At 43.9% G+C, this 16750-nt stretch overlaps 1 protein-coding gene and 1 long non-coding RNA gene across 17 annotated transcripts in view; one reads left to right on the forward strand and one right to left on the reverse strand.

The window, feature by feature from the left end:
* Nucleotides 1–16750, reverse strand: part of LOC310836362 — a 59456-nt gene that overhangs the window by 32995 nt on the left and 9711 nt on the right. The window lies entirely within an intron of this gene.
* Nucleotides 1–16750, forward strand: part of TSC1 (TSC complex subunit 1) — a 32861-nt gene that overhangs the window by 1177 nt on the left and 14934 nt on the right. For 8 of the 16 annotated variants that reach the window (XM_083721343.1, XM_083721341.1, XM_083721354.1 and 5 more), the window contains exons 2-8: nt 5088–5261; nt 6665–6768; nt 8166–8318; nt 10230–10374; nt 11886–12040; nt 13243–13316; nt 13589–13767. In XM_083721343.1, the coding sequence (XP_083577469.1) occupies nt 5156–5261; nt 6665–6768; nt 8166–8318; nt 10230–10374; nt 11886–12040; nt 13243–13316; nt 13589–13767 (916 nt within the window). In that variant the 5' untranslated portion in view covers nt 5088–5155. The remainder of the gene's footprint in view (nt 1–5087; nt 5262–6664; nt 6769–8165; nt 8319–10229; nt 10375–11885; nt 12041–13242; nt 13317–13588; nt 13768–16750) is intronic. The other 8 variants (XM_083721349.1, XM_083721356.1, XM_083721345.1 and 5 more) reach the window with 1 other exon arrangement.

Here is a 16750-nt window from a genome sequence, read left to right on the forward strand (position 1 = left end):
TATTGTTTTAAAGCTATGAAGCAAGCCTTTAGGCCGAGAAGAAATGGAGAATAAGGTCCAAAAAGGGGGAGGGAAGCAAGGGTAGATGGGCTCTGTTGTTATGTAAGGAAGGGTAAAGGAACGATACTTATTTCAGTTTTATAGCTTTTAGTGTTATTTGTGTGGTATTCCTGTGAGGTGGGCAGGGCTAAGTAGAGGTGGTAGTGGGTAGAGGGGAGGAATGGGGGGGGGGAGGATAAAGACATGGGTGAATTGCCTTTGTGAATATTCCCCAGTCTGTTCTCTTGTGTTTAAGCTTGTTTTTGAAACGTCCTCTCCCTGCCCCTTGAACCAGGAAGTCCCTTCTAAGGGCCCCTTTATCTGAGATACATTTTAACCAGTGTTTGGCAAATCTTGACTAACCTGTTTTTGAAAATGGAAAGTTGGCTAGTGTATATAGCCCCCTTTGGATCCTACTTGTGGGCTTCTCATAGGTATCTGTTTGGCCACTGTCATCCAGCAGGGTTTTTCTTACATTTGTTGGGGCGAAAGAAAATGCACCCTTCTCCTTTGAAAAACATCCTGTTGACTAGCTCTAATTCAGAGGGACCCACAAATAAAGGAACAAAATAGTCTTTTGTTTTTAGCTGGATTATTTCTGTTGCAAGGCTTTCTGTTTTTCAGGCACAGTCAGCTGGCTTGCTTATCCTATTGTTGTGGATCTCTGGCTTAGATTGAGAGGAAAACCACTCTTCCCAGGCATAGCTGTCAGTAGAGAGTATTCAAGGTGGCTGTATGCACTTAAAAATTCTCTCACATTCGTTTCTGTGTGTGTGGCTGGTGATGACTTCTGTAAAATTCTACTGACTAATACTAACTATAGCTAATTTGTCAAAATGGCAGGCATACTTGAAATACCTCAGGCTATACTGTCTAATGAGCTTGTTACTAATAATACTCTCCATCACTTAAAATAAGATTAATTTTTCAGAGTTTATGAAAGTTATTCCTTACAGGCATTGATTGTCTACAGGCAGGGAGAAATTGTGGACTGCAACTTCCTCCAGCTGTAGCCAGTATGGCCAGTAATCAGGGCTGATAGCAGTTGTACTCCACACTGCCTGGAGGGTGCTATGTTGGTTCTGTGAGTCACTTTGGTCCAGCAGGTTATTTCCTGGTTGGCTTGGATGTGAAAACTGTCTTGAGCTTTCAGTCTATTTACTAGGTTTTTGGGGGGAAGTCATCTTTGAGGTCCTTGTCTATAGCAATCCAAAGAAGAATCCACTTCAGCAGATTTTTACAGGAGGCTTTATAATAACTATTGTAATGTGCAGACTAAACTTTGTGTCCTGGTTGACTTGGCTGTGTGTGAAGGGAGATGACACCCTAAAAGTCTGCATTTTAAAAAAGAATACGCTTCTGGATCAGAGTACCTTAAGGATCGCCATAGCCCTTATATTGCAGCTCAGTCACAGGAGTGCTGTTAGTAGCCCACCCCCCGTGTTACAGAGGCAAAGCTGGCCTCAACTAGAAGTCAGGCACTTGTGGTTGGTGGGTCCACACTGTAAACACCCTTCCAGCAGAGATTCGGCCAGCTGTCCTTTGCAGTTGCTTAAATTTTAATTTTTGTTATTTATTTCTTATTTATTGCATTTTTATCCCACCTTACTTCCAAGAGCTCAAGGTGGCATATGTATTTCTACACCTCCCTCTATATTTTATTCTCACAACAATCTTGGGCTGTTAGGCTGATAGTGACTGGCCAAAGGTCACACCCAGTGAGCTCTGTGACTGAGTGGGGATTTGATCCCAAGCCATAGTCCAATACTCTAACCACTATACCACAGTTCTAGTTACAAGTAGGTAGCTGTCTTGGTCTGCTGTAGTAAAAATAAATAAATAAATAAATAAATCCTTCCAGTAGCATCTTAGAGACCAACTGAGTTTGTTATTGGTATGAACTTTTGTGTGCAAGTGTGCAGACATTACTTTTTTGAGCCATGATAGAAGAAGCTTTAGATTTAAGTCTTACAGTTAGGTATGGCTCTTTTGAGCACCAAACATGGCTTGAAATGAAATCTTCATTCCTACAATTGTTCCCTGGTCATGGCTTCCTCCCAGAAATCATGGGAACTCTAGTTTGTCATAGACTTTAAGGGTTAAGAGACACGGTAGTCCCCTCACAGAGCTACAATTCCCAGAGTTCACTAGGAAGAAGGATTGATTTTTAAAGAACTCTGGAATTTTTAGCTGTGTGAGCAATATAGGTGTCACCTAGCAACTCTCAGCACCCTTGCCAAACTACAGCTCCCATGATTCTACAGAAGAATCCATGATTGTTGCAGGTGGTATCTTAGTGCTTTAAGGATGTGGCACCTGTGTACAACTTACTATTGTAGGGCTGGAGCAGTGGCCCTCTGGAAAGTCTCAAAATCAATCAATCAATCAATCAATCAATCAATCTTTATTACGGTCCAGAGACCCAACAAATCGTTACAAAGCAATGCACAATTCAGACAGCCTACCTCCAGGTTAAACAAGCATTTTGTTCAGACTTAAAGATAGTGATCATTGGTTCTTGCAACCACTGATAAAAACTTTGCCACTGCTAATGTTCTAGCGTTTGTCCGGTCTTCCAATAGGAACCTGACATAGTGAGCCTCTGATTTTCCCTGGAAAGGTACCAGCAAGGGTGATATCAGTTCAGCCCTGGCTTGCTCATATTTTGCACAGCAAAATATGTTTTATAGAATCGATGTCTTGAGCACCCAAGCAAAGTCTGTCCTGGTAGGGGGCTCCTCTCCACCTGCCATCCAACACTGCAGAAGGAAAGACGTTTAGTCTGGCTTTGGTGAATAAGCTTCGATAATTTGGTACTGCCAGGTTTTTAATGTAAGGTGTTAACTTAAAGACATTCCCATATTGTACTCCTACTGCCAGCGGACTATGGATTGCTTTTGATCGAGATCGCAAGTCACTGTGTGTATTATCCCATAATCTTTGATTTAACGTCTTTTGGGCGCCTGCATAACCCAGGTAATAAAGTTGTGGGGGGTGACAGACCAATAGAGGTGGCTTTTCTAGCCATGGTTTTCTGCCATTTGCTGACAGACTCCTCATTGGTCAGGTGTTGGTACAAACCCTTCCCTAGATCAAACACTGAGATCCTGAGCCAATGTTTTAGGGCAGCCCACTATGCTTTAGTTGAAATTGGGCATTCACCAGCTTCTAACAGTAGTATGGAGTTGGGGACACAGTTGGGTACCTGCAGCAGAGATCGTAGAAATTTTGCCTGAAAGTCATCTAGCTTAGGCAGGTCCCCATTATGCCAGACATTTGCAGCGTACAGGAGTTGGGAAACAGATTTTGCATTGAAAACCCTTAAGGCTGCTGGAATATATTTGCCGTCCTTTGTGAAAAAAAATCTGAGTATGGCTAGCTTTGTGATCTCCGCCTTTTGAAGGGAGGTTTGTCAGTGGTGCTTCCAAGATCCTGTATGATAGAATGTGAGCCCTAGATAACTGAAGTATTTGATCTGTTCAAGTCTCAAAATACAGTTTGTGGTTTTAGTTGGGGCAAATTGTTGAATGTAGGAGTGCTCAACAGATTTACTCATCATCCTTTATCTTTATTTTTCCTATCCACTGGTCTTAATGAAAAAAGTCAGATTTTCTAGCAGTGGAAAGAGAGTCAGCATTAGTTCTTCTTTGGTGTTGAGTGCCCTTTGCTAATCCATATATATAAAAGCTGTATTTGATGTTGGATGGCAGTTGCCAAATGCCTTAAGGATGGTTTTGAGTTTTTGTGCTTGGGTTTGGCTTCTGCTTGCAAAATGGCAGCATTGCCTGTCAGCTGTCACAATCTAAACAAATCTCACATAACTTCCTTTTCTGTTTTCCCTGACGGTTCCAAGACTCTGGGAAATGGCGGTTTGGTTCTGCAGCAACAGCTCTTTTGTCAAAGAATTATTGACGCTGGGTCTGTCCTGAAATTAAAGCTCTGTGCAAGATGTTGTGTACTATTGCTAGTAGAATATCAAAATAGCAGTGAAAAGGAGGTGATGACACTGGAGATGAAGACAACAGTGGCAGGAGTCCAGTTGACTTGGCACCAGCCAGCATGACTTACTTGGCTTGAGGCATACAGCCCAGTTCTTAGCATTAAAAGAAAAGCTAAAAACATGCCCCCCTTTTGCTGTTTGCTAGAAATCGGTGTGTTCACGAAAATAGAATCCTGTAGGCTGCGAGGATTTCAATCACATTTTGAAAGGCAAAAATAAAAAATGTCCAGAAAGTCTGTTTAAAATGCTTTGTTAGTGGTAGTGGGACAGTTTTACTTTTTGAATCTCAAGACAGGCCTGGGTTCAAATATCAGGCCTCACATACAGATTCCTGTACAGTGGTATCTAGGGTTAAGTACTTAATTGGTTCCGGACGTCCGTTCTTAACCTGAAACTGTTCTTAATCTGAAGCACCAATTTAGCTAATGGGGCCTCCTGCTGCCGCCGGGCTGCCGGAGCACAATTTCTGTTCTCATCCAGAAGCAAAGTTCTTAACCTGAAGTACTATTTCTGGGTTAGCGAAGTCTGTAACCTGAAGCGTATGTAACCTGAAGTTTATGTAACCTGAGGTACCACTGTATTGTTTTAGCCAGTCTGTAATGTATCAAACTCAGTTTGCCTTCTGCAAAATAATAATAATGCCCTTTGTAAAATCGGGATAATCACCCTCGAGCTGACTATATAATCTGCTGGAAGCTAACTGTTAATTGGTGAGAACAGTGTACTCCAGTTATACTGGGAACAACCCCTGTATAAATAAAATAAAACGAGTATTTTTTGAACCCCATTGATTTTGCTGAGAGGGATTTAGGCATATATTTAACTCATTTAAAGTCTTGAAGGACAGTTAATAATAATAACAAAATTTGCTGCTGGTGTACACCAGAATACTGTAAGTTTATTTCAGATAGTAGTAGTTTTCGTTTTCTGAGCATGCATATACATTGAAAGCATTGGGGGTTGAGGTGTAAAGAAGTCAGTATTGAGCTGAAGACAAAAAAAGAACCCATTTCAAAAGCAGGGGTTTTATTTATTTCTCTTGCCTCAGGAAGACAGAAGCAGTGAGAGTCAACACAGCCAGTGTGGCATGCACAGAAGCACTTTGTGTGAAGAAGAATGGCTCAGCATGGAAATATCAGCCATCTTCTGGCCGTACTGGATTCCCCACATCTGCCTGTCCTGGAAGGTGTAAAGACTGAGCTTAGAGAAATCCTAAACTCAGGTAAGTATCAGTCACGTCTCCAGTGATGTCCACAGAATTTCTGAAGTTCCTCACATTTTATTCTGAAGCAGCTGGCCCACAACTGCTGCTCAACCTAAGGTGGCCACTGAATACTGCTATTTTAAATTGTTGTAGTAGTAATAATATACCACCCTCTTAGAAAATATCAGGGCAGCATACAGCAGTATAAAAATGTAAGCCATTGCAATCAGTACAGAACAATCATTGAAACAACTGGCTTCTTGAGATTTAAATTGCATAGGCCTGCTGGCATGAAGTCTGCAAGAGACACCTGGAGAGTCAAAAGCGAGGGTGCATGCTGCATCTCTGCTGGAAGAGTGTTCCACAGCATGGGATTGGCTGCACCAAAAGCCATACTTGTAGTTGAGGCTAATGGCACCTCTCTGATGGGGGGCGTGGGGTGGGCACTAACAGTTCTCCATATAATCTCAGTGAAGACTGGGATAGAAATGCCCAGGGAAGTTAAGATATCATGGACCCAAGTTTTTAAGGGCTTTGTATAGCATCACAAGAGCCTTGAGCCTGGCTCAGAATCATAGAGGTAGCCAACAGATGTTTTAGCAGAGGTGTCTCACGTTGCTGGCCCCTCAGTCTTCAATTAAATCTTACAATCCCCACTGAAAAATGTAAACTTGTTAGGTGATAATATTTTAAATCATATAGCAACTATATGGGGTATGGATCAATGTAGATAAGGGGTAGTCAACCTTTTTATACCTACCGCCCACTAATGCATCTTTCTTGATGGTAAAATTTCCTTACCACCCATCAGTGCTCGATGGAAGGAGGGTTCAGCTTGTGCTCACCCCTACTGCCCACCTAGAATCCTGAAACACCCACTAGTGGGCAGTAGGGAGCAGGTTGAAAACCCCTGGTGTAGATAGACTTTCTGTGCCCTTCTGCCGAAAGACTGATACTTATTCACTGGAAAGATAATACCATGGCCCCCCTCAGTCAATGGATAGAAGTCATGACAATGCTTGCAGCATACAAATGGATTGCTTTTAGACAGATTGTGTATGGATAAATAAATTGATATTTTGAATCTATTTATGAAAAATATAATTTGTTAATAATTTTACATTTGGTGAAATAATTTTATTATTTATACACCCATATATTGTATTGTATTTCAGTTTCAGCCCCCCTTCTTTTCTTTCACTTTACTTCCTTACTGAAAACTTTCAATAAAATATTAAAAATAAAATAAATCCTATAATCCCCACAGGATACATGTTAAATTGCATAGTACTCAGTGGATTTAGTCTGTAACCTCCTATATAAGTTTCTTCAAATCATTTCTAACCAATATATCTTTTTTGTGTATGTGAATGCACTGATCCGTAATTGTGTTTTCTTTTGGTGGCCAATAACTACATCAGACCGCGGGCCAGTGCATGTAAATACCCTGGTGGATTCCTACTTGGAAACAAGTTCAGAGCAAGTCTTGCACGCCCTGTGCACTCTTCAAGAGCCGCACGACAAGGTAATGCACACGTATGTTGTCATAAGAAATGTTTCTCCAGAAATTGAGAAAACACTAAATGGAAGAATGGATGTTTGAAAAGTCTGGCATGTGTAAATTGAGCTGAAAAATTGCTGAGCTGCTTTAAAAAGCAACAAGACTGGGGCCCACTTAGACCAAAAGATGAGCGGCCGAATGAAGCCAGTGGCCCATCTAGTCCAGTATCCTGTTCTCACTGTGGCCAATCAGATGCCCATTATGGAAAGCCTGCAAGTGGAACCTGCGTGCAGCAGCTATTTTCTCACTTGTGATTCTCAGCAACTGGTATTTAGGAGATGCAGCCTGTGACAGCAGAGGTGGAACATAGCTACCATGGCTAGTAGCCACTGATAGCTTTATCCTCCATGATTTTGTCTGATCAACTTTTTATTTATTTAAAACTGCTTGATTGTGGGGGGGGGGGAGGGGGAGATACATCAAAGCATTTTTAAAAAGCCGTTGAAGCTGGTGTCCATCACTGCCAATCACTTCCCATGTGACTGTAGGTGCCTCTGAGCAGCTTCTTCCATGGTCCAGTCTTGATCATGTATGAATGAAGCAACCTTGTAAATTGAGCCAGTTGTGGGTCTTTAATTGTGGTACTGTTCTTGAACCACAACCACTAGTTAAATGAAACTGCTGTGGGGTGTATATGTTTTACATTTGCACTTGTTTGTATTATTATCAGAATGTTTCTGAATGCCAGCCAACCATGTCCCTAAACCGATATTCCCAGCATTCAGCGGCCATTGAGTCAATATTGGACTGTTTTGGAGTTGTTGCCCTTTTTTAACCTTCTTAATGTCTCCCCCAAAGATTGAGTGATTGTTCTGCAAACTTTGGGGTTCCTTCTGAACATGCTAATCTCCTCATGCTTTTCAGTGCCCTCCTTTTTACTATAATCCTGTTGGCATTCATTAGTTGCATTGGTTCTTGGAAGGAGAGATTTTTATATCGCAAGCCACTTTGAGTTTATTTTATAGTTAAAGGTGGAATGTAAACAATTAAATATTTATTTTATTCAGTTTATATACAGTATGGTGGTAAAAAAGTAGCTTTAAAAAAGAATAAAGCAAATTAACAGTAAAACATTCAAATAATAATTGAAATCAGTGATAAGCTAAAAACAGGTAAAAACACATATTCTGCTTTCAGAATGTTATGTGATAGCCAGTTTTGCAGATGGAAGTGGTCAATTGAGCATATTCATGGGGTAAGGTGATCTAACAGGTGAACCAAGGCCCATGTTGTTATTTAGGAGTGCTTTGAGAGGCCTGTGAAAGAGAGTGAGAGCAGGTTCAGTTATATATTTCGGCTTCCCTCCAGGTAAATTCTCCATTTGCTTTTACCACAAGTTCTCTCTTTTTTATTTCTCTTAGCACCTTCTGGACAAAATCAATGAATGTATGAACAGGTCAAGTACCCGTCTCTCCGCTCTCTCACTCCTTGGGCATGTGATAAGATGTCAGCCATCTTGGAAACACAAGCTTTCTCAGGCGTCTGTCCTGGTTACGTTGCTTAAGTGTCTTAAGGTACGGATGCTGTGTAGTTGCAATTCATGTTTATTATATGTTTCTGTGGAATGTGATGACTCACAGTGACCTCTCACAACTTGGTTTCCTCCAGATGTTCAGTGCTAAAGCTTGCATCATCCCTGACTATTGGCTGTGCTAGCTGGGGCTGATGGGAGTTGTAGTCAAACAACATTTGGAGGGTGCCAGCCTGAGATACAGAAACAAAACCCTTTTGGACAGTGGTCACTGCACACTGTGGCTGCAATGCAAACCTTTGTGAATGGCGCCCAACCTAGAACTATTCATCAGGTAGGGCACATTCACATAACACCTTTATCACTTACTGATTTCTCTTCGATCATTCTCCTGCAAGGACAGATAATGAGTCAAAGCCTGTTCCTGTTCATGCAAGTTGGATCAGTTCCCCTCATTCATATCAGAATTTTCTCTTTTCAAGGGATGTAGGCTTTAATTCTGAAATGGATCAGTAAAATCAGAGTGGTAAAGTCTCCATTATAAGAGAGAGAATCTCAAAACATGGTGAAAATAAATAACACCTCTTTCTTCACAGCTGGGTTTGAGGTTGTGTTTTTTTTCCATTGGGCTGTGTCCTACTCAGAGTAGAAAAGTTGAAATTAACAGACCCAAGCTAGTAACCTGTTACTGTTTTTAATGGGTCTGCTCTGAGTAGGACTAATATTTGATCCAACTCAGTGTGTTTTTACAACTATTGTCCCAAATAGGGTCTTCGCTGTTGGCTCTCTCCCCCCCCACCCCACATCGGCCAAGCCTCTCAAACATTGTTTCACATTTTAAATTTGGCACTTAACTCATATTCTGTTACTTTTATTGAACCCTGTTTATGTAAAAAAGGAGAGTAGGGAAATTAAATAACCCTGTGTGGTGCCAGTGTGGTGTAGTGGTTAAGAGCGGTAGTCACGTAATCTGGTGAACCGGGTTCGTGTCTCCGCTCCTCCACATGCAGCTGCTGGGTGACCTTGGGCCAGTCACACTTCTCTGAAGTCTCTCAGCCCCACTCACCTCACAGAGTGTTTGTTGTGGGGGAGGAAGGGAAAGGAGATTGTTAGCCGCTTTGAGACTCCTGAAGGGGAGTGAAAGGCGGGATATCAAATCCAAACTCTTCTTCTTTTTAAAAAAGGGAGTTTGTGAGAAATAAAGATTGCTTTAAATGTGGTGGAATCATTCAAAGTCTCCTACAAGTAGAAAACTAGGTGTTGTGCAGAGGGACCTAAACCCTTCTACCTGACATGCTGCTTTATATGTAAAATGTTGGGTTTCCTTCATCTGTAGGAGCATAAAAGCATGTGACACTAGTGGCGGCGAAGTACTGCGTTTCGGGAAACCATTTACCACGTTGTAAGGATTGTACAGGGACGCAGGTGGCGCTGTGGGTTAAAGCCTCAGCGCCTAGGACTTGCCGATCAAAAGGTCGGCGGTTCGAATCCCTGTGGCGGGGTGCGCTCCCGCTGCTCAGTCCCAGCGCCTGCCAACCTAGCAGTTCGAAAGCACCTCCGGGTGCAAGTAGATAAATAGGGACCGCTTACTAGCGGGAAGGTAAACGGCGTTTCCGTGTGCGGCTCTGGCTCGCCAGAGCAGCGATGTCACGCTGGCCACATGACCCGGAAGTGTCTCCGGACAGCACTGGCCCCTGGCCTCTTAAGTGAGATGGGCGCACAACCCCAGAGTCTGTCAAGACTGGCCCGTACGGGCAGGGGTACCTTTACCTTTACCTTTAAGGATTGTACAAATGCATTCTCTGCTAAGGAGCGTTGAAAGAGCTATTGATATCCTAACTGAACCCACAGAAACGAAGGCAATGGAGCAGAGGGCTTTCCTAATACTTGTGATGCATCTGTCAGGAAATCTTAAACCTCTGGATAACTCTCTCCTCCCCCCCATCCTTTGCAGAGTGACGCGGATGTAGTGGTCCTCATCACAGGTGTGCTAGTGTTAATAACGATGCTGCCAATGATTCCCCACTCTGGGAAGCAGTACCTGCATGACTACTTTGGCATCTTTGGTCGCCTTGCTTCCTGGAACTTGAAGAATCCAGGTGAGATGCTAGAAAAGGTCTGCTGTGAACAAGCTTATCCTTGGGAATGTCTGTAGCTCAGTGGTAGGGCATCTGCTTTGCATGCAGAAGAGCCTCTGCCAGTCAGCATAGACCAGTGTTGTTGAACCTTGGGTCCCCAGATGTGAGTGAACTACAACTCTCAAAATTCACAGCCAGCTTAGCATGATGGTCAAGGATGGCAGGAGTTTTAGTCCATCCACATCAAAGTAACCCAAACCGAATAGCTTTCAATGTAGCCCATACTGAGCTAAATAAAGCAAAGGCCTGGCTCAGAATAAGGCAGTTCACTAATTCTCCCAGCCTTGCTGAAGGTCCTAAATTCAGACTACAATTCTGGCCATGGATACACAACCCCCTGAAATTATGGCATTGTGTTTTCAGAGTGTTGGACCTGGGAGACCAGGGTTTAAATCCTGACTCTTGCCTTGAAAGCTCATTGAGTAACATTGTGTCACAGTCATTGTGTCTCAGCCTGACATTGTGCTTTACAAGAAGCAGCCTTTGAAATTGACTGGAAACTTCTATCAGTGCAAAATGCAGCAGCCAGATTACTGGGGCTTCATTTTGATCTTTCATCGTCTGGATTTTAAGTCGGCTACATTGAAGACACACTTGCATTCTGGGGCTTTCTCCCGGGCAGACATTTGTCTGACAATACAAGGAACATAATTAATATTCTAGAAAAACTACAAGTGAATATTAATACTAAAGCAGTTCTGATATTTGTGGACGCGGAGAAAGCCTTTGATAATATTTCTTGGAGTTTTATGAAGAAGAATTTACAGGGGATGGGGGTAGGTCAAGGCTTTGAAAATAGTATAGGTGCAATTTATTCAGAACAAAAGGCAAAATTAATTGTGAACAATGTAGTGACAGAAGAGTTTAAGATTGAGAAAGGAACACGACAAGGCTGCCCAATCTCCCCATTGCTTTTTATATTGGTCCTGGAGGTTCTGCTAAATATGATGAGAAAGGACCAATTGGTTAAAGGTATACAAGTGGGAGCTAAACAGTACAAACTGAAAGCATTTGCTTTTCTTTTATAGTCTTTAAACTGTTAATAAATATTATTAAAAATAAAAATAAAAAAGGAAGACACACTTGCATTCTGACCTGACACCCGAGATGTAAATTTTCAGGACACACCACATTTTTGTGATTGTAGGTTATTTTTAATGTTTGCATTTTAAATTGTTGTAAAGATTGTCATCTAATCTCCATTTTAACAGATTGTCCCGGAGTGAGCCATGGAGTTTGAATCAGACTTGCACACAGTTTTCTAAAAATGAAGCCATATTTTCCTAAGGTGCTGAATTCACAGCCAGTTCTGTTCAAAATTACTCTCCTCGCTACCTTTGTGCACCTATGGAATTGTGGCACTTACTATGATAATATTTACAGCACAGCAGTATTTTTAGGGGGAGGGCTCATGTCCAGAGACCTCAATAATAGGACTTATTATAATCTGTTTTACATCTTTCCTTCCCTAGGACACACGGCTGAGATCTACCTGGTCCACCTCCATGCCAGTGTGTATGCTCTCTTTCACCGCCTTTACGGAATGTACCCTTGCAATTTTGTCTCCTTTCTGCGCTCCCACTACAGTATGAAAGAAAACTTGGAGACCTTTGAAGAGATAGTCAAGGTAAATCTTTTTCTTTAAAGCACGTCTTGTTTGTGTCAGAAAGTCAGAAAGACCTGACCCAAGTTTTTTTCTTTTTTGGAATTGCATGATTGCTGGTATTTATTTATGCTTGTAATGGCCATTCACTGTACCGAAATGAATAACTAGTTGAACCTGCATCTGAGGAAGTGGGCTTCTAAAGAGAAATTGGAAGTCCAGCAATCAATTGGAACTGAAAATTAATACCTGCAATCAGGTGTGTATAGGGAACGGCCATATATTTGCATACAGGTCTTGGGTTTGATCCCCATTGACATTTCCAGATGGAGGTGGGAGAGAATCCCTGCCTGAAACCCTAGAGATCTGCTGCCAGCCATGGTGGACAGCGCTGAGCTAGATTGATTAATGTTCTTAAAGACAAAGGGACCCCAGGGCGGCTAAGTCCAGTTGAATTTGTCTGTGGGGTGCAGTGCTCATCTCCACTTTCAAGCCGAGGGAGCCGGCGCTTGTCTGCAGACAGCTTTCTGAGTCATGCCCAGTATGACTAAACTGCTTCTGGTGCAACAGGACACCACGACAGAAGCCAAAGCGCATGGAAATGGCATTTACCTTCCCGCTGCAGCGTACCTATTTATGGACTTGCACTGGTACACTTTCAAACTGCAAGGTTGGCAGGGGCTGAGACAGAACACTGGGAGTTCACCCCATTGTGTGGACTCGAACTGCCAACCTTAAGATTGGCAAGCCACAGCGCCGCCTGCATGCCCCCCAAGTCCTATGTTCATCACGTTTGTTTACAGCTACCCGGAAATAACAGAATTGTGTTGTAACAGTCAGATGGTCATCTAGACCTCTGGTGATAGAAAAAAGAAAGTATTCAACACAACACAGCAGGCAGTGATGGCTAACTTAGATGGCTTGACAAGCGTTTTAGGCATATTCAAAGACAATCAGACTGTAACTGGCTACTGACCCTGGTGGATACCTTCGGCCTCCACAGTAAGAGGGAAGTATGCTTCTGAATACAAGCTGCTGGGAATCACCACTGGGGAGAGATGTGTTGGGTTTGGGTCATGCTTGTACACTTCCCATCATGGGCATCTGGCTGACCAGTATGAGAACAGGTGCTAGTCTAGATGGGCCTTTGGTGGGTCTGATCCAACAGAGCTCTTTTTATGATATACCAAGATAAAATACCCATTTTCTCTCTCTGTTTCTTCCAGCCAATGATGGCACATGTGCGCATCCACCCGGAGCTAGTGACTGGATCCAAGGATCACGAACTGGACCCTCGGAGGTATGTACATTCCCATCCCTTTTGAAAGAGAGGCTGTGATTGAACATTTAGCTCGTCCCTTCTGAAATAAAAATACTATGTTCATGGCATTCTGCAATGAACCCTTTCTAAAACCATCCCTAGGTTAGACTGTAGTGACACTCATGTCACCCTAGGGTTGGCTTTCAAAAATCTTTTAAATGTTTTTGATAAATATTTCCTGTAAATAGAGATTGTATCATAAATTCTGTGACGGGGTGGAAATTGACTGGTGGTGCTTGGACCTAAAACAGGTGGAAGAGGCTAGAAACCCATGATGTTTTGATAGAATGTGCCCGTATCTCCCTGGACCCAGCCGAAGCTTCCTGTGAAGATGACTACTATTCACCTTCCCAGCAGATGAGCTCTTACGTTCAGCATCACTCCTCTGATTTTGTTTCCAATTCTTCTGTTGCTTTGCAGAGAAACTTTGGTAAGGTCCCCCAGCTCTTCAGAATGTCTATAAACAGCAGGCGCCATCCTTGAAGCACCTGCTAGGAGCAGATGTATTGCTCATTCTAGCAAACCAAGTTTACTAGTTCTCTCCTCAGAATGCCATTCTCTGGGGCTTCTTTTTTTTTGCCTTAACCATGGTTTCCTGTGACAAATGCCCTGATGCTAACCAGATCCTGTCATAAACTGGTTTTGCTAACCTTATCTAAACTGGAACCTGGCTAGTATTGGTGTACATGGTAAGTGAACTCATGTATGAGGCAGCAAGTGGAGGGATGGAAGCAGACGCCATGCCTTTGGTTGAATCCTGGTTTTTGCAACCCATGGTTGCAGTGGGCAACCATAGCTTGCTCAAGACTGCTCTGGAATCTGTATATATATGTCTCGTGTTCTGACCTGCCACTGTCTTCCCTGTGCCCCACTTGAGTTGCTTATACTGCTTTAAAGCAGGGGTCAGCTCTCTTTTGCTGAGCCCCTTTCAGAACTTCATGCTGTGCTGTAAATTTCCATTTCCAGCTGGTTCAAGAAAGCCCACCCCCATGTTCTCCATCCAATGAAAAAGGCTACTGCCAATCAGAGTATATAGTACGAAATGAGATTGACCAAGAATCTGACTTGGTATAACACAGCTTCCTATATTCCTGGAAAGGGCTGTTGCTCGTTAATAGAACATCTGCTTTGCATGCAGAACGTCCCAGGTTCAATCCCTGACATCTCCAGGTAGGGCTGGCAATGTCCATTTTCCGAAGTCTTTGAGTGCTCCTGGTAGTCTGTGTAGACAATACTGAGCTAGATAAAACAATGAACTGTGTATGCAGTTCAGGGGGTTTTTTATCCCATGTTGATGGCCTTTCAGCTGATTTCCTGGTGGCCCGCTGGAATGTGGAGATAACCAGGGCTTTTGACTGTTTGGCTCCGAAGCACCCTCTCCGATTGCATGGAGCCTGGACAGCTCTGTGGTTTTCCACGGATCTGAGGGCGCTGGTGGCGGATAACTCATTCTGAAGCTGATCGGACATGGGTTAGAGCTCAATGTCGAGCCTACCAAGTGGCGATAGCGACGGCGAAGAAGACTTTCTTCACTGCCTCTATTGCATCTGCGGAAAACAGCAGCAGGAGACTCTTTCAGGTGGTTCACAATTTAGCGAAACCACCTGCTACATCGGGGCCCAGTACGGGCCCCATGATCTCCTGCAATGATTTTGTACGGTGTTTTTGCAGCTAAAGTCACTCAGATTTGGGAAGAGGTAGACTCCACCGTGGGAGCAGGGCCGGGGTGGGAGAGTACTAGAGTCCTGTCTAGTCATGTTGCATGGGATCAGTTCCAATCTGTTACCTCTGAGGATGTGGACAGGCTGCTTGGATGTGTGAAACCAACCACCTTTCTCCTTGATCCTTGCCCATCCTGGCTTATAAAAGCTAGCCGGGAAGGGCTGGGCGATGGGCTTTGCGGGGTGGTGAATTCTTCTCTCTGTGAGGGAGCCTTCCCAGACCTGCTAAAACAGGTGGTTATCAAACCACTTCTTAAAAACACATCTTTAGAAGCGGCCAATATGGCCAACTATTGCCCAGTCTCAAATCTTCCATTCTTGGGCAAGGTGGTTGAGCAAGTGGTTGCTGAACAACTCCAGGCACTCCTGGAAGAAGCGGACCATTTGGATCTCTTCCAGTCGGGATTCAGGCCTCATCATGGGACTGAAACTGCCTTGGTCGCACTGGTCGATGATCTCTGGCGGGCTAGGGACAAAGGTGAGAGCTGTTTCCTAGTTCTTCTGGATCTTGCAGCGGCTTTTGACATCATCGACCATAACATCCTTCTGGACCATCTAGAGGGCTTGGGAGCTGGGGGCACTGTTATACAGTGGTTCCGCTCCTTCCTCCTAGGCTGTGTTCAGAAAGTGGTGGTGGGGGATGAGTGTTCAGACCCCTGGGTTCTCACTTGTGGGGTGCCCCGGGGTTCTGTCCTCTCCCCCATGCTTTTCAACATCTACATGAAGCCGCTGGGAGAGATCATCAGGGGGTTTGGGCTGGGTTTTCATCAGTATGCGGATGATACCCAGCTCTACCTCTCTTTTAAATCAGAACCAATGAAGGCGGTGAAGGTCCTTTCTGAGTGTTTGGAGGCGGTTGGAGGATGGATGGCGGCTAACAGATTGAGGTTGAATCCTGACAAGACAGAAGTACTGTTTTGGGGGGACAGGAGGCGGGCAGGTGTGGAGGACTCCCTGGTCCTGGATGGGGTAACTCTGCCCCTGAAGGACTAGGTGCGCAGCCTGGGAGTTATTCTCGATTCACAATTGTCCATGGAGGCGCAGGTCGATTCTGTGTCCAGGGCAGCTATTTATCAGCTCCATCTGGTACGCAGGCTGAGACCCTTCCCGCCCGCAGACTGTATGGCCAGAGTGGTGCATGCTCTAGTTATTACTCGCTTGGACTACTGCAATGCGCTCTATGTGGGGCTTCCTTTGGAGGTGACCCGGAAACGACAACTAATCCAGAATGCATCAGCTAGACTGGTGACTGGGAGCGGCTGCCGAGTCCATATAACCTCAGTCTTGAAAGACCTATACTGGCTCCCAGTACGTTTCCGAGCACAATTCAAAGTGTTGGTGCTGACCTTTAAAGCCCTAAACGGCCTTGGTCCAGTATACTTGAAGGAGTGTCTCCACCCCCATTGTTCTGCCTGGACACTGAGGTCCAGCACTGAGGGCCTTCTGACGGTTCCCTCACTGCAAGAAGCCAAGTTACAGGGAACCAGGCAGAGGGCCTTCTCGGTAGTGGCACCCGCCCTGCGGAACGCCCTCCCACCTGATGTCAAAGAGAACAACAACTACCAGACTTTTAGAAGACATCTGAAGGCAGCCCTGTTTAGGGAAGCTTTTAATGTTTAATAAAATATTGTATTTTAATATTTTTTTGGAAGCCACCAAGAGTGGCTGGGGAAACCCAGTCAGATGGGTGGG

This window comes from Podarcis gaigeae (genome assembly GCF_964106915.1).
Source record: "Podarcis gaigeae genome assembly, chromosome: Z".
Classification (NCBI taxonomy): domain Eukaryota; kingdom Metazoa; phylum Chordata; class Lepidosauria; order Squamata; family Lacertidae; genus Podarcis; species Podarcis gaigeae.